Below are 27,220 nucleotides of genomic sequence, written 5' to 3' on the forward strand. Positions count from 1 at the left end.
AAAATAGTATTCTCTATGTAGCTAACAACCCCTACCAAATCACGATCCATCCCGAGGGTTAGACCAATTCGAAGGGATGGTGAGCGACGTCTCCACCGGGCTTCTGGGACCGCTGACACTCCCACTTGTCCCACTGGCACTGCTCCCATCGTCACTGATCTTCCTCCCACGCCTAGGCATTGGCAGGACCGGCCCCGGATCTTCATTCGAGCTCTGCGTAAACCCACTGACGCCACTCAGCATGCTGCTGCTGCGGCCGCGATGCGGCCGCGGTGGTGTATACGCCATGCTCGGAACGGAGTAGTCAGCGACGTTAACATTCGGGGCATTCCAGGGGTAATTGGATGCTGCGACGTTATCAGGAATCTCGAACGGGTTCATCGTCGTTGGCGAGGGCTGCGGGATTTGAGACGCCAGGTATACGGCTTGCTGGATCTCGGCATTCTGGAGAGCATGAATGCTAGCCCATAGTGTCGCTAGGGACTGCTGCATGTCGAAGATCTGTGGCTCCAGCTGATCTAGACGCTCGAGGTACATCATCTCGGTGCGGGCGCGCTCGGCCTCTTTCGCACCGCGCTCGGTTGATTTGCGTTGAGCTTCGTCGAGACCCCGTGCGTTGGCATCGGTGATACGCTCGTACTCTCCGTTGAGCTTGCTGATGCGGCTTTGCATCCTCTCGCGCTTCTGAAGGAAGGCCGTCACCTCGGCGGTTAATGCGTGAAGCTCATGCTCTGAGGAGACCTTGGCCTCGTGGAACTTGCTGCGCGAGGCTTTGTGGATGTCTTTCTCTGATTGCCATGAGACCTTGGAACACTTCCACCCCCTGAAGTCGTCGTCGGGAACATCTTCGAGGCCCCTCAATTGGTCAGTCAACGAAGCAACTGCATCCTCGGCCTGGCGCGCATGAAGATGGCTCTGTTGCACCTTCTGGCGCAACCTGTCATCATTGCCGCCAGACGACGCAATGTTGCTGCCAAGCTTATCGATCTCCTTTCGGGTTGAGTGCATCTTGCTTTTCTGCTCCTTGCGTTCACGCTTCTGACGAAGGCGTTCCTCATTAAGCTTGGCCTCTGCAGAGAGGATGGATGTTTTCAGTGTCGTAGTGGGAGAGTCGGGTCGTGCAGACCGTGGTGCGGTGGTTGACAGCGCAGGAAGAGGTGTCGCATCTGTGGCCGGAGCCGGCATTGTTCGAACATTGGTCGAGAAGATAATCGCATCGTCAAGGGTGCCGACAAATTCGCATTCGTAGTTTGAATTAGGAGTCAGCCCAAATATCTCGCCGCTCCATTGATCACTGTTTGTGTCGAGGGGGTTAATTCGAGTCGGTTGCCATTCCGTCTTATTCACACGGACGAAAAATGGCTTCGACCGATCAACCCCGAAGCTGTATATGGTGTCTTCTGGCGTAGATGGGTCAGCCCGAGATGGGAAATAGCTGGTGTTGAAGCAGACTTCATCGGAACCAATGTGCGTTATCCAGATACGGTCGGCTTCACTGTCGAACGGCGCGTTCCCAAGGTTGTTAATATCAGTGGCATTCGCCCCAGCAGACTCTGCTGCGGTGCGAGAGGTCTCGTACTCCTTGGCCATGACGACCTTGGTGCTAGCAAGAGCTGCCCAAAGTGGCTGCTGTATGCGGACCTGAGCGCCAACCTTGCGTTTCTTTTTCGGATGCAGTGACTTGTCTGCGGCGCTCGCCGAGCCATTCGTTTCGGTAGAGGCGGTAGCTGTTGAGGCCGTGCTCACTTGGTTGGTAGGTTCCCCTTGTGATATGGAGCCGTTCGCAGCCTCCGGGTCCCCAGCTGCGGATGCAATGAGGTCCCGTCTCTCCCGTCGCACATACCAATCCCGGATATATCGAACAATTCCTTGGGTTAGGATGTGGACCGCTAGGATCGTTCGGACCCAGATGAAGGCACCTTTATTATTTGTCGAAGAATTCTCGAGGGGATCATCGACATCGGGCGAATAGTTGAAGAGGAAGCTAAGACGTGATTGCTTGAGAGAACCATTGCGAGCAAAATGCGATGCTCCAATGATTCCGAGACAGACGAGGACGTTGTTGAAACCTGCATCTTTACTTGTCGTGCCTCCACCCAGTGTCAGCGCAATAACGGTCTGCGCCACATCCAAGGACAGTTCCTGTAGAGGGCTCCACAGGAATAGCCAAACGAGTAAGACAAGTAAATCTACAGCCACGAGGGTGGCGACGGACGGGGTTCCCAACGACCCCTCAAATATGTCGGTAAAGGTGAAGCTTGAATGTGCGCCTGTGGACGGAGGCACAAAGGTGAGCGTGGCGAAGAGGAGGTGGATGAGAGTGAGGAACGCGGGTGGAACTTGGAGGAGTACGATGAGGATGGCGATTGTGTCGTAGAGCGGGCATGAGCGTAGGACTGTGAATAAGAAGGTCACAGGACCAGCGTCTCGGTGCACAGCGGGGTTCTTGGCGGCGTTCACGTCAATTCTGCGATGGGTCTCTTGCGGAATGGACATTGTTGCGGCGTTCTGGTACGACTCGGAGGAGGAGGATTCGGAGTAGCCACTTAGTGAAGCGCGTCGGACGACAGAGGCGGCGAGCTTGGAGTCGGAAGCACCATTGGGAGGCCGTGTGTGCCCTGGTCGTGTCTGTCCATGCAGAGGAGGGGTTTCGGGGAGCGACGATACTGGCGGTGGTTGTGATGTTGGCTGCGTCGCGCCATTGATGTGCCCATTGCTCCTCTGCTTCTGTATCCTCTTCCCTGGCCCTACCAGGCCATTCTCGTGCCTCGAGTTGTGCTGGTTCGCCGCTGGCCCTTGTGGTCGTTTGTTGGCAGCAGAGCGTCCCATACGTCCTCTGCTGACCCAGACGCTTCCTGAGCCAGCTCAAAGCTGCAGGGCGCAGTCAGTCTGGTGGCGGTCCCAGACCCAATGTCGTAAGGTAGCCAAGACGAAGGGGTTTGGTTGGCAGTTGTTTTCCGAGGAATGCGGCGGATGGTGAGTATAGTTGGATGGAGCTGCGAGGTTTTCGCGGGGAGCGAATATGGTTGATCTAGCGGTAAAGGACGTGTGGTCCCTAGCTGAAGATTCGGGTTGTTTGAAAGGCTGGTAAGATTCAGCAATTGGTGGTTTGAGTAGCGCACAGCGAAGCGGGAGGCGTTTTAATGCTGAGTCAGCAAGAAAAAAGTAACGTACTTCACTAGCGAGCTGCACATACCCCCGAGCTGCGCAAACCCCCCATTTTCACTACTTTACGGACCTATTACACAACAACAAAATTAATTAATTAATATTAAAATACACTAATGAGAAGCTTCCCTTTGTGCGCACGTACGAGCTGTATGCTCAAGTGATCTACATAAACTACACATACGTGGCGCGCGCATTTGCGGCTGGGTTGGCTGGTCTGTAACCTCCTCTACACGCTCTAAATCAACCCTTTGCGATCGATTCAACCCTTTGCGATCGATTCAACCCTTTGCGATCGATTCAACCCTTTGCGATCGATTCAACCCTTTGCGATCGATTCAACCCTTCCTGAACTGTTAAAACTTCCCGCTGTGCAATATGAGCAATATAAGACCTCCTCTGTGCCCTCTTCTTCTTTTGTCTCTCATTTTCGGACAGTAATTTCCTGTTCTCATCCGCAAGAAGGACAGTGGAATGAATTGTCATTTGACAGCCTTTTACCAGCGCGTAATCTGTTGGACTTGGGGGACTCTGCGTACGCGGCTAATGTACCCCTTGATAACTTGAGCTTGGAGCTCTAATTGAGCGATGTTCTGGGGCATTTCAGGTACCCAAGGACCTTGTACGGAAGTAGAGAGGTCTGTTGGTGGGGTTGGTGTCCGTAACTGAGTATTGAGCTTAACAAGTACTCGGTGTTCCACCCACTCGCTTTGCTCGTAGGTGGCGACAGCGATCTGTGCACGCGACAGCGATATGCAACACACAAAATGAAAGAAATAAGCCTCATATAGCAACTATGTAACTATATAATTAAATAATAAAATCAATAGAGCTACTATCACTATCTCCACTACTACTGTCACTACTAATCTCAATGTTACTATCACTATGATCCTTACCATACCGTAAAATTATCACTTTGGATTTTAACCCAACCTTCTTCCGCTCTGCTACCCTCTTCCTCTCAACCCTTCGCTCTTCGATTTCAATTTTCCGTTGTTGCACCTGTAGCTGATTTACTACTTGCTTTGATTCCTTTGCTACTCTTGCCTCTGCCTTTGCTTGTAATTTTGCTTCCTTCTCCTCACGTAACAGTCGGGCGTCTGATGCATATAACTGCCCCCCCTTCTGTAGCGATTTCCGTGCCCTTGCCTTTGCTGTTTTCTGCTCTGCTGACCATAAGGTAACAATGTCAAGCTCGGTCTTATAGAGCTCAGCCCGATGTAAAACAACTGTAGTTCCACGTGCAAATGATTGAAACCCTTCTCTTGACGGTTATGAGAAAGCTGCCTCTACTCTCTTCTGCCAATGTTTAACTGCCTGTATAGTTTGCACACTAGTTTTTGGAGTTGAGATAAGGTCGTACGAAGCAAATGGCTCATAGTCTGGTGTTTGATTCCGGGTCTCTTGTATTTTATCAATTACTAGTGGAGGATTATATGGATATAGTCCTGCATTTCTCCAACCTGATTGAATTGTCCGGACAGTTAAGGATTGCCGTCGGATTTGTGGAAGGTCGGAAAGGAACGTACGTAGCTTATACTCATAGTCATAGCTATGTACTGCTTGATCAAGTGCCTTTTGATGGAAGTGTTTGCACTGCTTAAAACTGCTACATCAAGAGGTTGTAGTAGATGCGTAGTATGAGCAGAAAGGCAGCAAATAACAATGTTATGCTCTTCTGCTAATGTGAGAAAGCGCTCCATTTTATGAGAGTCATGGCCGTCGAGTAATAGGAGGCGGGTGTCGTCTGGTGCCATATGCTCTGCAGATAGTTGAATAAAATGCATGAGGTATTGAATTGCAATGTCGTCGTTTGAATACCCACTCTCATTAATGATAACAAGAGCATTTGGCTCAAGGTTATCATTATACCATGAGTCCATATGAAGTTTCCCCGGAATGATAATGGCTTCTGCAATTGCTGTACCACTTGCATTTACTCCCTCAATCACAGTAACAGAGAGCCGATTCTCAGATTATCAACAGTCCATTGCTTTACACCAATCGGCACAATAACAGCTGTAGATTTATAACATCCAATCATGTAGCCAGTCTCGTCAACATTCCATAAGTTATATGGCTTAATGTTGTGTTTTGTAATAAGTGCGTTATATGTAAGGAAAAATTCCTCAAACACCTCTTTCTTTTGTGCCTGCTTTCTATGCGTATTTAAAGTCTTCGTATGAATCGAGTGGAATTCAGGGTGTGCCTTAAGGAAGCGTTGTAACCACCGTTGCGATGGGATCGTATGATCGGGTCGCAAGTCTGCAACAGCCTGTAAAACCATTGATCGGTTTGCAGGGACCCCACGCTTAAGTTGGTCATATATAAATTGACAAACTGCAGTATCTTGTTCTTGAGATAAAACTCGGTTTTGACCCCCGCGGGGAAGGAGAGGGGTAGTAATGTGTCATCGGAGTGTCTCACGGTTGACATTAAACTTGCGGGCAACCCAAGTAATTGTATAAGTATCTGGTTGTTTCAAGTAGAACTGCCGGGCCTCAATAAGACGGTCAGCTCGACTTGGATCGCTATTCAAAGGCATCGTAGAGGGTTGTTGTTACGACAAATATTATTATTTCATCTATGTATCAAAGTGGCGGTGTACATGCACATATCGCTGTCGCGTGCACAGATCGCTGTCGCCACCTATGAGCGAAGCGAGTGGGTGGAACACCGAGTACTCGTTGGGGTCAAAGGGAACAAGGCCTGTAGCTGCGAACCCATTGCGGACCATATTTACACCCATACCTTACGGGCGACGGTCTATTTTTTTAGACGGTTGTGGCACTCTTTGATAGGGTGCTGGCCTAATTTTACATGGGTGATTTGTGGGCCATATGATGCTCGCCAGACCAGTCCAGGACTAGTTGCCCAGTACAATATCTCCACCGTAACAGTATTCAACACTATGATAGGCCTCTCAAGCGATATCCATGGCACCAAATATCCTTCAAAACTGAGCTAATAAACTAAGTGCTCTATGAGAGACCTTCCTTCAAGTCATATTAGCCGATCACGGATTACCAGAAGAAATCATCTCAGACAGAGACAAGCTTTTTACTTCGAAATTTTGGAAATCTTTAATGGCGCTTTTGGGAACAAATCATAAGCTATCAACAGCTTTCCATCCCCAAACAGACGGTCAAACAGAAAGACTGAATCAAACCCTTGAACAATACCTACGGAGTTATCTCAACCACCAACAAGACAATTGGGTTCAGATATTACCCATCACAAAGTTCGCATATAACAGCGCGATGACCGAAGCAACAAAAGTCTCACTGTTCTTTGCCAATTATGGCTATCAGCCAGGGGCATATAGACAACCACGACCAGATGAATCAAGAGCAGAACAAGCTATGATCGCCATGGAACAACTCAAATCGTTCCATGAACAACTCGTGACAGACATCCAATTCTTAAATGAACGATCTGCGCATATGCAAACAAGAAGCGCAGTATGGAACCTGCCTTCAAGGAGGGGGATAAAGTATATCTACTCCGGAAACACATCAAAACAAAACTGTAATAGTGGGTGCACCAGATGTGAGAATCTAGCCACCCAAGGAAGGGATGACTAAGACAACACACTGTCTTAGAAAACAGAGCCAAAGGGTTGTAGCTTAGACTATTCCACAATGCAGCAATCAGGTGTGTGATGTAGTGAAGTGGTTCAGACAAGTTGCAACAAATGTTGAGTCTGGGAACTCAGGGGTAAGTCAGAGGTTAACACCTCACTGACTTTTCAGAAACAAGGAGTAACAAGATGAATGCTTGGAAGCTTGGAAAAGACGTGGAAGTATGTGATAGTCGATTTACTGTATTGTCTGCTTGCCCTTTCTTAAGGAAAGGGCAATCCTATTTATGCTAAAGGAGTGTAGTTCTCTCATTTTCCAAGACTTTCCATGACTTAACAGGCTTGGTAACTGTAGTCGACGTAAGAGAATCCCATAGAACCATCTCTTAGGTTCGTAGCCTATAGGAAGTAAAAGGAGGTCCAAGGTCAGAGTACCCCTATAGACAAATTATGTCATAGACAAATTATGTCATAGACAAATTATGTCATAGACAAATTATGTCATAGACAAATTATGTCATAACTTAACCAATCTTGTGGGTAACTAAAGAGCGATGACGTGTAATGAATCATAGAGGTTCGTAGGAGCTTTTAGAGCTATCGTTCATGCTCCTAGGCCTCTAGTTGGTAGAGATATGTCATGTGGGAGTATGAGTGATGTCATGTAATGAATCATAGAGGGTTGTAGAGATATGCTATGTGGTAATATCGGCCCAGTCATGTCATACTGACATTCATTGCACTCAGTTTGCTATCAAACTCAAGAGCAAACTTTGAAATCTCCTCCTCAAACCTACAAGTCACTATACATATTTTGGCTTATCACACCAACAACAAGAGCAATACTACTCAACGATTGCTACAACCATCTATGATTCATTACACGTCATCGCTCCTTAGTTACTGGGCCGATATTACCACATAGCATATCTCTACAACCCTCTATGATTCATTACATGACATCACTCATACTACCACATGACATATCTCTACCAACTAGAGGCCTAGGAGCATGAACGATAGCTCTAAAAGCTCCTACGAACCTCTATGATTCATTACACATCATCGCTCTTTAGTTACCCACAAGATTGGTTAAGTTATGACATAATTTGTCTATGACATAATTTGTCTATGACATAATTTGTCTATGACATAATTTGTCTATAGGGGTACTCTGACCTTGGACCTCCTTTTACTTCCTATAGGCTACGAACCTAAGAGATGGTTCTATGGGATTCTCTTACGTCGACTACAGTTACCAAGCCTGTTAAGTCATGGAAAGTCTTGGAAAATGAGAGAACTACACTCCTTTAGCATAAATAGGATTGCCCTTTCCTTAAGAAAGGGCAAGCAGACAATACAGTAAATCGACTATCACATACTTCCACGTCTTTTCCAAGCTTCCAAGCATTCATCTTGTTACTCCTTGTTTCTGAAAAGTCAGTGAGGTGTTAACCTCTGACTTACCCCTGAGTTCCCAGACTCAACATTTGTTGCAACTTGTCTGAACCACTTCACTACATCACACACCTGATTGCTGCATTGTGGAATAGTCTAAGCTACAACCCTTTGGCTCTGTTTTCTAAGACAGTGTGTTGTCTTAGTCATCCCTTCCTTGGGTGGCTAGATTCTCACATCTGGTGCACCCACCATTACACCTTGTCTGCTTCAAGCTTCAACTATTTCTATAGCAGCACTTCGATACTACAATGGAGGACGACCAAGCTCCTACAACTACTGCTGAACAGCAGATGCAACAACTGTTTGCCTTTATACAAAATATAGCAAACAAACTTGAGAATTTGGAAAACACCTTTCAAGCCAACACTTCAGCAACACAATCCTCAACTCAGACACATCATACAGAGCTTCCCACAGCTCCTCTGGCTATGTCGGGTACCCCAGGTGCACTTCCTAAAGTGCAAACACCAGATTTATACCATGGAGACAGGAGGAAGTTGAAGGGATTTCTTATGCAACTGGACATCTACTTCACCCTCAGGCCTCATCAGTTCACCTCAGACATTCAGAAGATATATTTCGCTGCCAGCTACCTCTGTGGATCTGCATTCAACTTCTTTGAGCCATATCTTAGAAGACTTAGTGGCAACAACCAAAATACCACTACACCTTTGATTACCTCTTATGACCAGTTTCAAGAGGAACTTACCAGGACCTTTGGAGACATCAACGAAACAGCTACAGCAGAAAGAGAGCTACAGAAGCTATGTCAAAAGACCTCTGCTGCTCAGTATACAACAGAATTTAGGAGAATCACTTCTCACTTGACTTGGAATGAAGAAGCAAGGATGAACTCAGCAAAGAAGAACGCCCTACAACACTTCAAACGCTTATAGAGAAAGCTGTCAGACTTGATGATAGGCTTTTTGAAAGAAGAAAGGAGAAGAACTAAGACTGGCATCCAACAAGAAATTTCAACAATTACACCTCTACACCAACTGCTAAGGACTCAGCACCTGAACCTATGGACTTAGACGCCTCTATAAAGAGATCTACAGCAAATCCAGCACCTCAGCCTACAGGATACCCTCAAAAACTGAAAAGGGGTAAACTTACCCCTCAAGAAAGAAAACACAGAATGGACAACAACCTTTGTTTATACTGTGGCAAAGGGGGACACAGAATTCAGGAGTGCTATTCAGCATGAGGGAGTGCTGATTCAAAACATATAGCAGCCTCAGACACAGTCACAACTGCTATTCCTGAAAAACTTGAAAAATCCCTAGCAGGCACAACTTCAACTGAGACTATAACTTCTCCCCTAGACAACAAAGATGTGTCGATGGTGCTTTCTCAGAGTTTCACACACCTGTTAATCCCTATTCAACTCCATTTCAAACAACAGGTGTTATCTACAAGGGCTATGATAGACTCAGGGGCAACAGGCAACTTTATATCTCAAGACCTCATCTTGACACACCAGTTACCTACAATTCCCAAACGCACTCCAGAGTTGCTCCGAGTCATTGATGGAACTCCTATCAGTTCAGGTTCCATTACCTGCAACACCCCAGTACTCAAACTTGAGATTCCCCTAGGAAAATCAACATTTTCAGACACCATCTCTTTAGATGTTATACCAATGAAGTACCCAGTCATCCTAGGTCTTCCATGGCTTTAAAGGCATGATCCAACTATCAATTGGAAGCATTTATCGCTTGGGTTTAGCTCAAATCCTGAGCTCAATACTGAAAAAACCCTTCAAGCCTCAGTTACCCCTATTCAGGTCCAAGACTCAGACTTGTCCCAGATCAAGGATTTTGACCAAACTATGGACGATATATCATCTCTGATATGGGTTAAACCTTTCCAACCTGTCCTGAAGATAGCAGCTACTTCAGATTTGGAGAAATCATCTCAGGAGGTCATTTTGCCTTTAGCATACCAAGACTACTAACATCTTTTTGACAAGGCAAAGGCATCAATTCTGCCAAAGCACCAGCCTTATGACCATGAGATACCACTCGCAGAAGGCTCAATGCCTCCCTATGGCCCTATCTACTCTCTATCTGAATTAGAGCTGAAAACTCTCAGAGAATACCTAGATGAGAACCTTAGTTCTGGCTTTATCAGACCTTCTTCCTCACCAGCAGAAGCTCCTATTCTCTTTGTCAAGAAGAAAGATGGCTCCTTGCGTCTCTGTGTTGATTATAGGGGCCTTAATGCAGTCACTGTTAAAAACAGATATGCTTTACCCCTTATCCCTGAGCTCATGGATAGGCTCTCTTCAGCAAAGATCTTTACCAAGTTAGATCTCAGGGGAGCTTATAACCTGATACGCATCAAGGAAGATGATGAGTGGAAGACAGCATTCAGAACACGCTATGGTCATTTTGAATACCAGGTAATGCCTTTTGGGCTTGCCAATGCACCTGCTTCTTTCCAAGCTCTCATGAATGATATTCTAAGACCTTACTTGGATATCTTTGTTGTTGTCTACTTAGACGACATTCTTATATACTCTTTAGACACTCAAGAGCATGTTCTACATGTTAGACAAGTCTTAGAGAAGCTATCTCAAGCACAACTCTTTTGCAAACTTGAGAAATGTCTTTTCCATATGTCTCAAGTTGATTTCTTGGGACATAGAATTTCAACAGAAGGCATTCAGATGGATCCTGAAAAGACAAAAGCAGTACAAACGTGGCCTATTCCTTCCAGCATTAAAGAGGTTCAGTCTTTCCTTGGGTTTGCCAACTATTACAGGAGGTTTATACCAAGATATACATCCTTGGCTTTACCCCTTACTCAATTACTTCACAAGGACTTAGGGTTAAGGGTTAGGGTGTCCGTATACTAGAACTCGCGTAGCGGAGTTGTCGGCGACGCTATTCTGGGTGTGTCTGGGTTATTTTGGCGCCAAGCGAAGGCTTTTTTAATGTTATGGGCCTTCCGAGCGTTCTGGCGAGAAAATCCTAAGTAGTGAAGAAACAACCAGCGACTGCCGGGTGTGACAGCGCAACCTTTTACAGTAGAACAGGATTTAGAGATGTTCTTTAGCGACTGGCGATGGAGAAGAGAGGTTCCTTGCTTCTGATACCGATATATTTCGTCTGTACCTTCGTGCTAAGGCTACTACCCGCGGGCCGAGAACCATCCAGTGCCAACAGCGCTCGGGAATTGGCTGTATCCGACCCTCCAAGTACCGAAAGGCGTTCTCCAGCTTGTTCATGGTAGAGTACTCTGGATGGCCATGCGCATGCGCCGGCTGCCTTTCAAATGGCCATACAGATACTCCATGTATTGAATATCATATGCACTGTAACGCTGTTACTGTGCTGTGCCGAATCTATTCCGTGATGGTACCGCAGCGGTTGGATGAACAAAGCCTGTCGGTCTGTGCACACGACTGGCTGGAGCCACCCTGCATGCTCGCCGCCATCATCTTGCTCGCCATATCTCTTCCACATCCCACAAGTCGAAGGCGTATCTATGGCTACCAATGGTTTCCACAAGTGGAAACTCATCGCGCCGGCAATGCTCGGCATTTGTGCCGTATACAGTAGGTATAGGGCTGATCGCTCAAACAGGAGCTTCATGGGGCAGAGAGCGAATCACTGGCAGAACGTCGAAACTCATTATGACATGCACATATATTTTGCCTACCTTGCTCTCTCTGCTATACATACCTACCTACCAATGAACAGCCTCGGCCCCGGGTGCCGTCCAGAACAACAGTCTTCCCTCCGCGTGATGGATAAAGCTAGAAGGTCGTTAATTACCTACCAATGAAACAAGATCGACATCACATGCCCGAAACAGCCCATGAGATTCTATGGATATTCAGCATGACTGGCCACGTTAATCTTCATAATATCTATAACTAAACCTTACATTCTTCCACCCAGGTCTTCCTTTGCGTCGGCTCTGTCCCAGGAGTCCTTCTCCATCTGCCTGACGTCTTGCAATATCTGGAGCACTCTCCTTGTGTTCTTCTCACGCGCCTCTTCCTGCTCTCGGTAGATCTTCTCAAACCCGTCCAACATGAACGGCCGGAGAGCGATCTTCTTACCCACGCGGTAATCGTACACCACGATATCCTCCAGGCATCTTGCCGCCGGCCTCTGTTCTCGTTCCGACAATATCATGGCATCCAGGACAAACGACGACTCGCCGGCCGTTGGCATCTTGCGAAGTTTGTGAAAGACGGACACCTTATCAGGCCATGCCATGGGCTATCCTTTGTATGAGCTACTTCGAAAGAACCCGCTCGATAAGAGGGGGGGTGGCACGTACGAATTTGTAGTCTGTCTTGATACTTTTCAGAATCATCCCATCTCCTAGCGGCGTGCACATCTCCATCCATTCCTGCTTATGCCCCGGATCTAAGTGCATGGCGATATTGCACGCCCAGTTTATCCTCGCAGTCTCTGCGTATCGTATATATATGACGTTATTCACATGGCCCTGTATCGGAATCACGTCAGCACCAATTCGTCGCCGTAGGTGGGCAGACTGACCATGCTATCCAACTCACCCCAGGAAACCCTGTGTCCGAGCAGGCCAGCTCTCTTCTCGTCCGTCAAGAACCCTTCACTTCCTGCAAGGAGCTCCTTCCAGTCCTGTCCCAGTATTTTGCATATCTTAGCCGCTTGCTGCACCTGCTCCGCATTCATACCAAATGTCAAGCATTTGCCGATTCGTAGCTTTGTATCGGAGAGCCACTTTGGAGACAGCGCAGGCAGTCCAGCGCTCTTCGAATGCGCAGCTGCATCGCTACTGGAAGGCCGACTCGAAACTCTAGCAGTGGAAGCTATTGAGCGCGAAACCCTGGCTTGGGAGACGCATTGAAGTGATCGTGTTCGTCCGGTGAGGACGCTGGCTCCTATCATGGCAGCGCTTCAGACGGGCGCATCTAAATATAGAGAAAACCTATGGAGAATAGGTAATAACTGCTGTATATTATATTGATCTGGCCCAATGCCCCTGAGATGCCGAGATACTCGTCGGGGGTAACGGTCACCGTCGCTCCAACCCCACGTAGAGAGACGCACGCACGGACCAAGGTACGAGGCCATGACGTGACGCTACGGCTTACCCGAGCTACTCGATCCACTATACCCGACAACTTCTGAAGCTCTTTACTGTGCAATACCGTACAATCGAGCCACTGACTTGTCCGACAACTTCTAGATATTCAGAGAAGATACTTCATTTGCTCCGGCTGAGCTAGTTGATATGGCCGCCGTGAAAGATGGACTGAGGAGAGAGGTGATTGCGGTGTATAAGGGTATGACGCCGTGGTTTTCTACATGGCATATGTGGGCTATGCTAAATTGCCATACAGAGCTTTTAAATCTAGGAAAGGACTATCCCCTTGGCTACAGCTACTTTAGGCCCAGACTGCACAAGGCATTCTCTAGTCAGTCTGGGTTGACGGATGAGGCAGAGATTCGAAAAGGAATTGACAGGGCATATTTTGTGAAGAAAGGTATGATCCGATTTAATGTTTGCTTTTCAAGAACAAGACTAATCTGCGCCGCAGAGATCGAAGCATTGTACGTCCATACACCACCCTATACCTGGGTAAAAAAACATTGCTAAATATATATATGCAGATACTCTCTGAAGAAGTACAGATCACTGCGTCAAAGCTATTATAAGCCGTGAAAGGGCCATGGGGGGATGGCACTAAAATATGGGTTTATCAGTTGCTCAACCTCAAAACATGAAAAGCCACGCTCATGCCCATGGTCGTTTGCGCCGTATGAAATGACAGGCGCACAATCAAGACTCACAGCAGCTCCATGTGAGGTATCTTCCACTCATTCCCAGGATGTGGATCTGGCGGGTACGGCATGGGCTTGTCTGGCTTCTCATCGGAGGGCTTTGACTTCGTCTTCGGCGAGTCCCTCTTCGTCGCCCACCAGGCACCGACCTCCAAACACTCGCCCCACGACGTTCCGTTTTGGACGAGAAGGTCATTCATCATGTCGCCATACCAGCGATCCCATTCGTCTTGACTCTTCCCGCTCGCTTCTCGTAAGAATGGCTCCAGGCTCTCCATGTATTGGACCAATGTTAGGAGAGCTGTGTGTCGAAGGGCTGTTTGGCCAGTTGTGAGGACCTTCTTGCCTGAATCCGCCTCCTTTCCTTTGGGGGAACCCTCAGTGCCAGCGCGCTCCCATCGGACCTCACCGAGAGGAATAGCTAGTCTGCGGGACTCAATGTCCGCCAACTCTGGTTCCTGGAGAAGCAGCGATGCCATGATCGTGCATGGTATTGCCGAGAGCCCTCTGGCGTCGAAGGCCTTTGTAAGCCAAGTGTTGTATTCGGTCAGATATGGATTTTGCGCTTCCGTAAATGGCGTCTGAGCCGTCAATATATATGTACCAGTTCCCTCCGCTTGTGCCGTGTCCTCGTCTTCGCTGTCGCTGTCCTGGGATGCATGCGTTGGGTTATGTGATAGTACCATGCGAATCGTGTGGTCCCCATCCCACACCTCGATTGCGCCACCAGGGCGTAGTATCCGCAGGTATTCGTCCATGAGATCCGCCGTCATGCTCAGTTGCGAGGAGATCATGCTTAGATCCTTCACCATGACAAGGTCAAACTCTTCATCCTGGAATGGAGTCGGTAATATTCGTAAATCGTGTTGGACAAATCGCCATTTCATCCCGCTCGTGCTGTTATCGGCCGATAGAGGGGCAATGTCGATGCCTGTGAAGGAGACGCTGTGGCCTTGTCGGGCAAAATGTTTGTGGCACAACGCACTCCAGTAACCATTCCCACACCCAACCTCCAGAACCTTCTTGGGAGGGGTGTTCCGGAAGTTTGGTGAACAGACCGGCCCGCCAAACACATTTACGAGAAGCATGGTGCGTAGGACCTGGCGGTGCATTTCTGGAAGGTCCACAGGTAGGGGGTACCGCAGAGTTGGATCGGCGAGATATCGCCGGGTGTTACGCATGGTGAAGGGACGTCGAACATAGTCGCCCTTTGCTGGGGCGCCGCCTAGCAGTGACGGAGTATTCGTGCTTGAATTTGTGAGGCTGGTACTCGATAAACTCTGAGCTCTCCCATGATGTGTCTGCACGCGCTGGGTCGGCTGCAGGCTATACAGATGTCGATCCAGAACTGCGGTTCCAGGGCCAACCACATACGCGGACGCGAACTGAGGGCTGAGCGAAGGCGGTCTTTGTGTCTTGCGAGGTTTGGCTTGAGAATGGGTTTGAAGAGAGGAAGTTTTGGAATCTGTCGAGCTGTTGGTGATGGTGGTGATGGAGTGGAGCTTGTCTAATCGAGGCGACGAGTCCCCCATTCGGTCGGCTGTGCCACTGTTGACAACATGTGTGGAGCGGACTGTGGCGGTTATGAAACACGGGATTTGCTTAGGCGGGATGGTAGATTTTATAGAGATGTTATGGGGGACATATATATGTTAGGAGACGCGATATTTTATGATCCTATAAAAGGATATGTATGGAATATCTAGGGAAATGAAGTAGTTGACAAATCCCTAAGGATTCCGTATTTCCCATGTGTGCGGGGAGAGGTTCTCCCTAACTTACCTTCGCTTCTGGTCACAGCCCAACCTCGCTCGTCCCGTGATTGTGGCGCTATTCCAGATCGCGTGTAAGATCCCCGATAGAGTAGATCTCTAGCTTGCAATTGACAGGCCGCCGTCCCATCCACAGTCAACGTCCTCTGAACCTAGAAACCAACAGACCCCCGAGACAAGAGGTTGCCTGCCAGATTGTGTTCACCTGGACTGCAGTATGCTATCTGAGTACGGTGCGTTTGGAATCCCTTGATATCAGTGGGGCTCACGTTGGGGAGCCTTGGTGGAAGCTTATATCTCCCGGTGTATGCGCGCGCCGTCGAACCTTGCTGACCCCCACGTGTAGCATGACGCACGATTGACCTCAACCAACGTCCAATCTCAGGCATCAGATACTCGCATATCACCTACGTGAACAGACCTATCTAAGACGGTCTACCGACATCTCTCTGCATTATCGCAACTGCCATACGAATACCTATGTGCCTGGAAAGAAGAACACGACGCACCCGACCACCCATATCAAAAGCACGCTGAGTGCTGCCCGCGACAATCACCTAGACTGCGGCGTATTTAGATGGCCGATGGTTACAGGTTTCCGCAGGCGAGCGCAGGAAGCTACTATCCCCATACACAACATCAGCTTGCGAGGCACACGCGAAACCCATCTCCGCCGAACAGAGCCACATTCATATCAGACGACCAATCCCCACCATCGCCCACACAGTCCTCAGCGGAACGGCTGTACAGCATGTTTAACCAGGGCCACCAGCCAGGCCAGCATGGCCGGCCGACCACGGCCAACCGTCTACCCATAATGTACAACTTCCAACACCAGACTTCCCACCAACAAACCCATACACAACACCACCAAGATCATACGCACACGAATGGAAATGTGGCCCACCATACTACCTATTCATCGGGTGTCCTATCCAACTCTACACCAAACTTTACGCCAGCTACCCAGACTGGCCACGTCACGCCCCAAAGAGGCGCGCAGACACAAATAACCGAACATTGGGCGGAGCAATTGAAGGTATACAAGGAGACTGAGCGGGCACATAACATAATGCTCGACCAGCATGCGCCGAACTACTATGCGAGGACAAAGGGGCACGAGAATCGGAGCATACCTGCCGAACCCGCAGCAAATGAGGATACCGAGGACAGAGGCCGGCCGTCAAACCAGGATGGCCCCATCAGGAGGCAAGATTGGCACAATATGGACATCAGCGGCCAAGGCCTAAAAGTGCTGACCCCTCCACTGTTTGCGTATACCTTTTTAAATGAGCTTTATATTGGGTCAAACAAGATCACGCACATCCCGGCCTCAATTGGAAAACTACGCCAGCTCAGGTACCTGGACGCGTCCAATAACCAATTGTCAGATTTGCCGCCAGAACTTGGCATGTGCGTTTACCTGAAGCACCTTCTCCTCTTTGACAACGATCTCAGGACGCTACCAAACGAGCTCGGTTCGCTGTATCATCTGGAGATGCTGGGAATAGAGGGGAATCCCCTGGACATTGGCTTGAAGCGAGAGATTATGGAAAATGGCACGAAGGCTCTGGTCCTCCACCTGAGAGAGACTGCACCTGGTGAGTTGTTTTGCAATGCTGTGTTGGGTTGTGCTAATTAACTCAGTTCCCATGCCCCCACCCCCACGGGTGATGCTAGAGCTCCAAGAAGCATTGGAGTCTGAAGAGCATATCAAGGTATTCTCGTACAATACGCTCTGCTTCAAGATGGCTACAGAGCAAATGTACGGCTATACTCCGTCGGAAGCCTTGAGCTGGGATTACCGCAAGGAGCAGATCCTACAAGAAGTCCAAGCATCAGACGCCGACTTCATAACTCTCCAGGAAGTTGATAATGACAGCTTCAAGGAGTTCTTCAGCATGAAGCTGGCGTACAACGGCTACAAGGGCGTATTCTGGCCGAAGTCGAGAGCGAGGACGATGTCGGAGAAGGACGCCAAGGTGGTTGATGGATGCGCCACCTTTTACAAAGGCAACAAGTGGATCCTGCTCGACAAGCAGCTCATCGATTTTGCCAACATCGCAATCAACCGGCCTGATATGAAGAACCAGCATGACATTTTCAACCGTGTCATGCCAAGAGACAACATCTCGGTTGTCACATTCTTCGAAAACAGACTCACCGGGGCGCGCGTGGTTGTTGTCAACGTGCACATCTACTGGGACTTGGCCTTTTCCGACGTCAAGATCATCCAAACGGCGATTCTCATGGAGTACGTGACAAAGCTGGCCGATAAATATGCCAGATGGCCAGCCTGCAAGGACAAGAAGGCATATGGCATGGACAACGATGACCAAGGCGAGCCAGCACCGTCGATGGAATACACCAACACCCAGCTGCCGCTGCTCGTCTGCGGCGACTTCAACTCCACGCCAGAGTCGGCCGTCTACGAACTGCTCGCGCACGGCTCCCTTGAGCCAAACCACAGGGAAATGGGCGATTACCAGTACGGAAACTTTACACGTGATGGTATGCAGCATCCGTTCTCCCTGCGCTCGGCGTATGCAAACCTGGACGGCACGCCCGAAGCGCTCGCGTTCACGAACTACACACCGGGATATACTGGAATCCTGGACTACATCTGGTACTCGACGAATGCGCTGGAAGTTACTAGCCTCCTGGGGCCAGTCGACCCCGAGTATCTGAAGCGGCTGCCCGGTTTCCCAAACTACCACTTCCCGAGCGACCACTTGAGCTTGTTGGCTGAGTTTACATTGAAGAAACAGGGCAAAGACAGGAAGGGGGATAGGTAGGCGTCAGGGGTGTGGTGTGCGCGGTGGGTATCATATTCAGGAACTAAGTTTGGTGGTGTTTGGTGGACGTTTTTGCGGTCAGTCGATGTAGAATTAACGTATAAGCCTCGAAGATGATGATGTGAGTTATGTGTACGCGTACTGTAATGATTTTATGGCGATGCGATTCTGGAACATTCCTGTGTTTACTATACGACTCCTTTGGAGAGAGAGAGACTCTACGTGGCATGATAATCTCTTAAGAACTTGGCAAGTTTCAATTGAGGCACGTGCAAAAAGGGTGGCTTTGGCGACTATTCCGCATCTGGCGCAATATGCTGCTGCCCACGTGCAAATCTCCCAAATCTGCTTTGGGGAAGAAGTAAGTCGGCGAGTGGCGAGTCGGCGATGAAATTAACACTCTCGGATGGCCGTTCTTCCGAAACCCTCCATGCAAACTAGGTACAAGTATACGAGATACGAGGGTTACAAGCGGCAGCCTACGAAAATAGTAGAAGCTTGGCTGACATTTTATGTGGATATTGGATATTGGACATTGCACGCTCGGTTACTGAACGAAGGAGGGTGGTGGTGAGTTGTAATTTGCGTAGATATGTCGCTAGCAGCGTTGTCGAAGTGCTAGAGTATAAGTGAAAAGGCTGAGACGCCCAGCTCAGAAACAGCCACCATCTTGGACGGAAGACCACCAAACTCCGGGTTGGCATTCTAATATTACCCTGCGCTATTCAGCGCTGTCTGCCTTGATAGTGAAGTGAAGTGCTCAACGGCCTACGCGTCAACCCTTCAAAATGGGATCGTGCCAGGAGCTGGAGACACATGACGCTGGTCTGCCTTCCGCGGTTGAAAAGGGCACACCGGCGGTCACGCCAGCTGTTGCGCCTGGTGCGCCAGCTGGAGGTCAAGATGCCGTCATTCAGGCAACCGAGCCGGAGGTTGAAAGCGCGTTAAAGAATGAGAAGGACGACGAGCATACCAATGCCTCGTTTTCTCATTTCATTGTAGGTTCCACGTCAGCCCCGATTATCTCATCACTGACAAACTGTGTAGGCTCCAGCAACGAGGAAGACAAAGTCCCAAGAGAATATCGTGGGGGCCGGAATCGTAAGTTCAGATGGTACACCTTCTGCAGTGAAGATATGTGGCTAATAATCAGACCTTGCCGTTGATGAATATTGTCTTTGGGAATCTGATTGGCGACTTCAGTAACGCGGCAGGCATGAATAGTGCTACCATGAGCAAAGTGTCGGCTGGGGCGATCAACAAGAATGCGTAAGTTCTTAACGCTGGATCACAAGGTTGCCTACTGCTAACGGCTCTTAGATTGTACATTGTCTATCTCTTCATAGGGAAATTTGTGCTCGTTTATATTTCCATGGTTGCTATGCCTTGCCCTCCCCTTTGAGTTGCATTCTGATACTTTTCAGTTTAGTTTTAGATTCGTCGGGACGCGGCTCTCAGCTGCCATCAGGCTGGACTATCTCCGCACCTTGTTCAAGCAGTCAATATCGGAACTGGATAAGTTGCCAGCAGGATCGGCTGCCCAAACGATTACTGGTGGCGCCAATACCCTCCAGATCGGAATCACGGACAAGCTTGGGACCCTCTTGCAATTCTCCGCAATGATTCTGAGCGCCTTCATCGTCGCATTCAAGCATTCGTGGCAACTGACTTTGGTGACAAGTTCCGTTTTGCTTGGTATTATTGTCTTATTTGGCTTCGTCATCCCCGTGTGGCTAAAGTCTCAGAAAGCAGTCGACTACGCAAACGGCAAGGCTACGTCTATTGCTAGCGAAGCCATCGGAGCGGTTCGAATGATTGTTGCCTGTGGTGCTGAGGAGCGCGTTGCAAAAAAACACGGCTACTGGGTCGGCGAAGCAAGGAAACGGGGACTGAGGCAGTCGCCTCTCCTTGGTGCCCAACTTGGTCCAACCTTTCTCTGCGTCTTTGCCGACTACGCCCTGACGTTTTGGTATGGTGTGAAGTTGTATAACGATGGGCACATAGATAGTGTGGGCACAATCCTAATGTGAGTATTCTGGATACTCGTGGAACATATAACTGACTATCGCAGTGTCCTTATGAGTGTCTTGATATCTGTCATGTCACTTGGAAGCGTCATTGCACCGTTGAATGCTGCCACGAAGTCGGCTGCGGCGGCCGCAGATTTTTTTGCGATCATCGACAAGCCAACACTGTGGCGGGATGGACTGAGCGATCCGGATTTCTTGACCCCTGATGACATCAAGTTTGAAAATGTAACATTCGCATATCCGACACGGCCGCATGTCAAGGTTCTTGACGACTTTAATGCCGTATTTGAAAAGAGCAAGCTCACAGCCATTGTGGGGCCATCTGGATCTGGGAAATCAACCATCGTTGGCCTCATTGAGAGATGGTATAATCTCACGCCAGAAGTGGGAGCCAAGGAATCTGAAAAATCCGAAAATGTTCAGCTTGGCGGAGCCATCAAGATGGCCAACCATACCCTAGACGATATAAACTTGAAGTACTGGAGATCTCAGATTGGCCTTGTTCAACAGGAGCCGTTTATCTTCAATGATTCAATATTTGCCAACGTCGCATACGGGTTGGTCGGTACCGAGTGGGAAGACGCAGAGGAATCGATCAAAAGAGATCGAGTAAAGGAGGCGTGTGAAGAGTCGTTTGCCGACGAGTATATTACCAGGCTACCTCTTGTAAGATCTTTGTTATTACATGTCGACTTTCGCTAACATAATCAGGGCTATGACACACAGGTTGGCGAGAGTGGGATGAAGCTCAGTGGTGGCCAACGGCAACGACTTGCCATCGCGCGAGCAATCGTGAAACGCCCCCAGATCTTGATCTTTGACGAGGCCACCAGTTCCATCGATGTTCGCGGAGAGCGAATTGTCCAGGCTGCGCTTGACAGAGTAGCTAAAGACCGAACTACGATTACAATTGCCCATCGAATTTCAACCATCAAAAAGGCCGACAAGATCATAGTTGTTGCGAAAGGAAAGGTGGTCGAGCAAGGCTCACACGAAGAACTTGTCAAGGATGAGGACGGTGTATACCATAACCTCGTACACGCACAGCAGATCATAATGGGCAGCACCAAGGAGTGGGGGATTGAAGAAGATTCTACCGCCTCTCTAGAGGCAACAGAGGTGTCGGAAAAGATTGCCGTCGAAACAAAGGTCGATACTTATGTGCGGAAAGATGTCTTTCGGAGTTTTGGGGTGTTGCTTTTCGAAAACAGAAGACATTTGCCTTGGTTGTTTCTGACGATACTGGGGTCACTGGGTGGAGGAGGTAAGAAATCGCACCTTGGCGTATGGAGCTGACCTTTGTAGCCGCCGTTCCCGTCACGGCATTCCTCATGGCGAACGTTATTTCAGTCTTTAGCGATTACCGGCCCGACGACGCCCAGGGAATGTCAAGTGCTAGTCAGACGTGGGCATTGGCGTTTGTTTACCTTGCGATAGGTGTTGGGGTATCGTACTTCGTTATGGGCTGGTGTGCCAATTCCCTATCTGTGCATGTTGCAAATACATATCGCCAGCAATACTTTGAGGGCGTTGTGCACAAGCCGATCAAGTTTTTTGATCAAGAGGATAATTCGACAGGAACTCTCGTGGCTCGACTGTCTTCTGACCCAACCCAGCTGCAAGAATTAATGGGCACGAACATGGGCTTTGTTTATATCGCTATATCCTCCCTGACGGCCTGTGTCATATTATCCTTGGCCATCGGATGGAAACTGGCTCTTGTGTCGCTGGTTGCTGCACTCCCACTAACCTTCACTGACGGCTTCTACCGTGTCAGGTATGAGATCCAATTCGAGACGTTGAACGCTGATGTCTTTGCGGAGAGTTCGAAGTTCGCCTCGGAGGCATTCGGAGCCGTCAGAACCGTGGCAAGCCTTACCCTCGAAGACAAAATATGCCAGCGTTATGAAGACCTGCTAGATCACCACCTCTACCAGAGCAGAATGAAGTCCCGATACAGCACTCTAGTATTCGCTCTGAGCGATAGTATAAATATGCTCTGCATGGCGTTAACCTTTTGGTATGGAGGACGACTACAAGTGAGCGGGGAGTATGACATTAAACAGCTCATTATCATTTATACAGCTGTTATCCAGGGTGCCGAGGCGGCCGGACAATGGATGAGTTTTGGCCCAAATGTAGCACAGGCGACCGCTGCTGCCAATCGAATTCTCAAGCTGAGAGATGCCAGAACTGGCGACTCTGGGAAATCCTTCGAGGCAGAGGGGTGGAGTCGAGATCCAGTTCAAGGATGTGCAATACACATACCCGACAAGAGACTTGCCGATATTCGAAAGTCTCAACCTGACCATCAAGAAGGGCCAATTTGCGGCACTGGTGGGGCCATCAGGGTGTGGAAAGAGCACGATTATCTCGCTGCTAGAACAGTTTTATCAAGTCCAAGGAGGAACCATATTGATCGATGGGCAGGACGTGACGGAGCTGAATGTCAAGGAGTACCGCAAAATAATGTCCCTTGTTGCGCAGGAGGCAACTCTCTTCCAGGGGACCATTAAAGAGAATATCCGTCTCGGGGTGGACGATGCAACAGACGAAGAGGTTTTCAAAGCTTGCCGCGAGGCCGAGATCCACGACTTCATCGAGTCGCTTCCTGACGGGTACGGCACTGACATTGGCAGTAAAGGAGTCGCGCTGTCTGGTGGACAGAAGCAGCGCATCTCAATCGCTCGCGCCCTTGTCCGTAATCCCCAGGTCTTGTTGTTGGATGAAGCGACGTCTAGTCTCGACAGCAAGTCCGAGAAGTTGATCCAGGCTGCGTTTGAGAAGGCGGGTAAGGGTAGGACTATGGTCGTCGTCGCGCATCGTCTAGCGACGATTCAGAATGCGGACGTGATCTTTGTGCTTGGGGGTGGTGCCGGTGGCGCAAGAGTACTTGAGAAGGGAAGTCATGCGGAACTGTTGGGCAAGAAGGGTGTGTACTACCAGATGTGTCAGAGCCAGGCCTTGGATAGGTAGGGCGGTGAGTTTGTATTGGATATGGGGGGGGTATGAGACGGACACTGCCACTCAGTAGATGCAAAATCCGTATTTTTCAGTATAGCAGTGTATAAAATTCTATAACGTATTTCACAAGCGAAGCGATCAGTAATTTCCCACCTAAAATTGAGAAATTAATTTACAAGATAATAACTCAACAACAACTTCATAATATATATTTACAAAGAATTCATCTTGCTTGTTGAGTTGAACTATCTATATACAATTGAACATTAACCCGGTGTTAGTTTCCAACCTTGAGGCGAAGAGGGGTTTCCCAGCCTTCTAGAGAGGTGCAGCACGCCCTCGAAGCTGCAACTGCCTGCATTGGCACGCCCTTAATATCATCTACCCTCCCCTGAACCCTTCTTTGATTTCCAGGTCGAGTTCCTTGCAATGAGATATTCGCGACTTTCGATGGATTTGCGGAGTCCCCAAATCCCACCAAGAGGCCAGAACTGGAGCGCCCATGTGCCCCAAGAGCTATTATCTGCCTTCTTCGCGTCGTCGGGATCAACCTTAACCTTGTGCCAGACACTGGGTAGCGACTCGCCATGGTATTTCTTCCGTAGGCCGTCATACCACTTGCGATCGAACATCTTCCAGAACTCGTTCTCCTCGTAGTACGTGTGGGCATAGTGCCACTTCATGCCTCCAAAGTCACAAAGCTTGTGCTCCAGCTCGTGGTTCTTGGCGACAAATTCGTCCCGCTGTGCAGGGCCAAATCCCCAGAGGCCAACATTAAGCATTGGTTTTAATGTTTTGCCATCGGCTTCCATCTCGGGGTTATGGGGGTGGAGCGTTGGAAGGCGAGTTTGCTTTAACGGGCATAGCCACAAGGGCCAGATTTTGAACGAGTCAGCTGTATAGTTTATGAATTGTTCCGCTGTAGAATATGGAAGGGCAAGATCTTGGATGACATAGTTCCTGGATTGTCCGCTAGCGTGAAGAGCTTTGTACAGCATCCTCGTGTGCAGGAAGTCGTCAAGCCACCAGCGAGAGAGCCAGTTGAACGGGAATCGGAAATACTTAAATGCAGACGCGGCAACCCAAAAGCCCCCGCGATCATATCGGAACAGATACTCGGCCAATGGGATATATTCTGTGTATTCTGTGACGCCCTTCGTTTTGTCTTGCACGTGCAAGTAAAACCAAGGATCCTTCGCGTCGCTGAAAGTTTGTACGTGAGCATTAGCTGGGAGTTCGTCTGTCATCGTGCCGGTGACAATCGCGCCGTGGTCCATAGAGAAGAGAATGCCATCCACATAATCAAGTTCTGCATTCTCCGTTTCCTCCCTCACCTTCTTCACAGCTTCGGGGACGGATTTCACTGTGTGGTAAGTTGCCTTGACGTATTTCTTTGCCTGAATGAGCTGTAGCTCAAGCAGAGTTGATATGCCCAGGCTTCCCACTGCACCCGAGGCTCCATGGAAGAGGTCGGCGTTCTCCTTTTCCGAAGCAGTCACAACTTCTCCATTCCCAAGTACGACCTCCACCGAATTAACGGTTTCGTTGAAATATCCATACTTGAAAGAGCTGCTCTCGCCCCCGGTTCCTGCAAAGCCACCTCCAGCAGTAATCCCGGGGAATTCCATGACTACTGGAGGGATTAGACCATGTTTCATTGTAGCTTCGACGAGGCGGTCCATTGGCACGTTTGGTTCGATCAGGGCAGTTCGTGTTTTGGAGTCAACCTTTAGGACCCGGGAGAGAGCGTTGATGTCGACCGTGTTCTGGCGTTGGAACGCCTGGCGGGTGCTGTTTGTTGAGCCATGATTGATTCGGAACGGAGCGCGTTGCTTGAAGTAGCCTTGCACGCTGGCCGCGATCTTCTCGACCGTGAGTTTGTGGTTCTTCATGGGTGGGATATGCAATTGATCGGCTGGGAGGGTATCGCCATGCGCCTGACGCAGAATAAGCAAGCAACAAAGTTCGTCATGGCAGCTCTAGCGGCCCGACGTCGCCCCGATGGTTCCACGTGATGATGGATATCGTTTTTAGGGATTGTTAAACACATAATCGTGGGGGGAAGCGAGTGCGTCCACTCGCTTACGAGAGGAAGCAAGTGCGTCCTCTCAACTTGCATATGTTCACCGCTACTCTTTACCAAAACCTCGAACATTCCTACACATAGTAATTTAACGTGCATGTATAACGAAAGTGCCAAACAAGCGAAAGTGCCAAAATCATGCGGTGACCAACCCCCCCAACTAAATGTTAAATTCCTCCACAACAAAACATGCGCCATAAAAATGATGAAAGCAAATTAGTGCTAGCTATCCAAGCTATGCAAAGCGACCCAAATTTGCGCCTTCGAGTTGCAGCTAGGATCTATTCCGTAGACCACCGCAAGCTACGTCACCGTTTACAAGGCGTACCTTCACGACGCGATATCCAAGCCAACTTACGGAAATTAAGTAACCTAGAGGAATCAGTTCTTGTTGAGTATATACTTGATTTAGCTGCTAAAGGGTTCCCTCCTCAGTTGTCTATTGTTGAAGATATGGCAAATCGACTACTTGCAACACGCGACGCGCCACGCGTCGGGTCACGTTGGGCTTCAAACTTTGTTAAGCGCCATGTAGAGCTCCGGACACGCTTCCAGCGAAAATATGACTACCAGAGGGCTAAGTGCGAAGATCCAGAAGTCATTCGTGGCTGGTTTGAGCTTGTATGGAACACAATTCTAAAGTATGGCATCAACAATGCAGATATCTACAACTTTGATGAGACTGGGTTTATGATGGGCGTCATCTCAAGCGCAATGGTAGTAACGAGCTCAGATGGGCGGGCAAAGGCAAAAAAGGTGCAGCCTGGCAATCGGGAATGGGTTACAGTAATCCAAGGTGTTAGTTCTCAAGGTTGGGCAGTGCCGCCATTTGTCATTGTGGCAGGTAAAAACCACCTTGCATCTTTGTATGAGAATAGCGGATTTCCAGCAGATTGGGTAATCGCTGTTACTGCAAATGGCTGGACTACAAACGAGAGAGGTATGGATTGGATTCAGCATTTTGAGAAGCACACAAAGCCCCGGAGTGTTGGTGGTTATCGCTTGTTAGTCCTTGATGGTCATGAGAGCCACCACTCAGACAATGAGGAGTACTGCAAAGAACACAACATTATTACGCTTTGTATGCCTGCTCACTCTTCCCATATACTCCAACCACTTGATGTTGGCTGTTTTGGCCCATTAAAGAGAGCTTACGGTCGGCAAATTGAAGATATGATGCGGGCTCATATTATTCACATTACTAAGGATGACTTCTTTCCTGCCTTCCATGCTGCATTTAACATTGCAATGACAGAAAGCAATATTCAGGGAGGGTTCCGAGGTGCTGGGCTTCTTCCATTTAGCCCTGAGAGTGTAATATCTACACTTGACCTTAGGTTTAAGACGCCAACACCTCCAACCTCTCGCCCAAACACCGCTCAACCATGGGTTTCTCAGACACCAAATAACCCAACTGAAGCTGTATCACAGTCTACTTTCATTAAAAAACGAATTGCGCATCATCAAAATAGCTCTCCAACCTCAATCTATGCAGCTGTTGACCAGTTTACAAAGGGTGCATCGCAAATAATGCATCAATTAGCATTGTTAAAAGCAGAGAACCAAAACCTGCGA

General features: G+C 48.8%; 8 protein-coding genes across 8 annotated transcripts; 4 read left to right on the top strand and 4 right to left on the bottom strand.

Moving 5' to 3' along the window:
• Positions 1 to 39: 39 nt before the first annotated feature.
• VC83_08250 (uncharacterized protein) lies at positions 40 to 2,829 on the bottom strand (the record flags this gene model as incomplete). The annotated part of the gene is made up of 1 exon (XM_024471805.1): positions 40 to 2,829. The coding sequence occupies one exon, from the start codon at positions 2,827 to 2,829 to the stop codon at positions 40 to 42; it is 2,790 nt and encodes a 929-aa protein (XP_024320643.1).
• A 9,221-nt stretch (positions 2,830 to 12,050) lies between these two features.
• VC83_08251 (uncharacterized protein) lies at positions 12,051 to 13,212 on the bottom strand. Its single transcript, XM_024471806.1, has 3 exons — positions 12,733 to 13,212; positions 12,509 to 12,679; positions 12,051 to 12,447 (listed from the first exon to the last, which is right to left on the bottom strand). The coding sequence occupies exons 1-3, from the start codon at positions 13,102 to 13,104 to the stop codon at positions 12,103 to 12,105; spliced, it is 888 nt and encodes a 295-aa protein (XP_024320644.1). The 5' UTR covers positions 13,105 to 13,212; the 3' UTR covers positions 12,051 to 12,102.
• A 238-nt stretch (positions 13,213 to 13,450) lies between these two features.
• On the top strand, positions 13,451 to 13,882 carry VC83_08252 (uncharacterized protein; the record flags this gene model as incomplete). The annotated part of the gene is made up of 4 exons (XM_024471807.1): positions 13,451 to 13,502; positions 13,560 to 13,703; positions 13,758 to 13,770; positions 13,831 to 13,882. 4 exons carry the CDS (start codon positions 13,451 to 13,453, stop codon positions 13,880 to 13,882), a joined length of 261 nt encoding a protein of 86 aa, XP_024320645.1.
• A 124-nt stretch (positions 13,883 to 14,006) lies between these two features.
• VC83_08253 (uncharacterized protein) lies at positions 14,007 to 15,533 on the bottom strand (the record flags this gene model as incomplete). Its single annotated transcript, XM_024471808.1, has 1 exon — positions 14,007 to 15,533. The coding sequence occupies one exon, from the start codon at positions 15,531 to 15,533 to the stop codon at positions 14,007 to 14,009; it is 1,527 nt and encodes a 508-aa protein (XP_024320646.1).
• An 817-nt stretch (positions 15,534 to 16,350) lies between these two features.
• CCR4 (Glucose-repressible alcohol dehydrogenase transcriptional effector) lies at positions 16,351 to 18,568 on the top strand (the record flags this gene model as incomplete). Its single annotated transcript, XM_024471809.1, has 2 exons — positions 16,351 to 17,374; positions 17,421 to 18,568. The coding sequence occupies 2 exons, from the start codon at positions 16,351 to 16,353 to the stop codon at positions 18,566 to 18,568; spliced, it is 2,172 nt and encodes a 723-aa protein (XP_024320647.1).
• Positions 18,569 to 19,356: 788 nt separating this feature from the next.
• On the top strand, positions 19,357 to 21,894 carry VC83_08255 (uncharacterized protein; the record flags this gene model as incomplete). Its single annotated transcript, XM_024471810.1, has 7 exons — positions 19,357 to 19,566; positions 19,616 to 19,669; positions 19,722 to 19,837; positions 19,889 to 19,943; positions 19,993 to 20,594; positions 20,640 to 21,264; positions 21,310 to 21,894. The coding sequence occupies 7 exons, from the start codon at positions 19,357 to 19,359 to the stop codon at positions 21,892 to 21,894; spliced, it is 2,247 nt and encodes a 748-aa protein (XP_024320648.1).
• Positions 21,895 to 22,782: 888 nt separating this feature from the next.
• Positions 22,783 to 23,574, top strand: BEA3 (ABC transporter bea3; the record flags this gene model as incomplete). The annotated part of the gene is made up of 1 exon (XM_024471811.1): positions 22,783 to 23,574. One exon carries the CDS (start codon positions 22,783 to 22,785, stop codon positions 23,572 to 23,574), a length of 792 nt encoding a protein of 263 aa, XP_024320649.1.
• A 365-nt stretch (positions 23,575 to 23,939) lies between these two features.
• Positions 23,940 to 25,454, bottom strand: VC83_08257 (uncharacterized protein; the record flags this gene model as incomplete). Its single annotated transcript, XM_024471812.1, has 1 exon — positions 23,940 to 25,454. One exon carries the CDS (start codon positions 25,452 to 25,454, stop codon positions 23,940 to 23,942), a length of 1,515 nt encoding a protein of 504 aa, XP_024320650.1.
• Positions 25,455 to 27,220: the final 1,766 nt, after the last annotated feature.

The sequence above is a fragment of the Pseudogymnoascus destructans genome (assembly GCF_001641265.1).
Source record: "Pseudogymnoascus destructans isolate 20631-21 unplaced genomic scaffold scaffold_25, whole genome shotgun sequence".
Classification (NCBI taxonomy): domain Eukaryota; kingdom Fungi; phylum Ascomycota; class Leotiomycetes; order Thelebolales; family Thelebolaceae; genus Pseudogymnoascus; species Pseudogymnoascus destructans.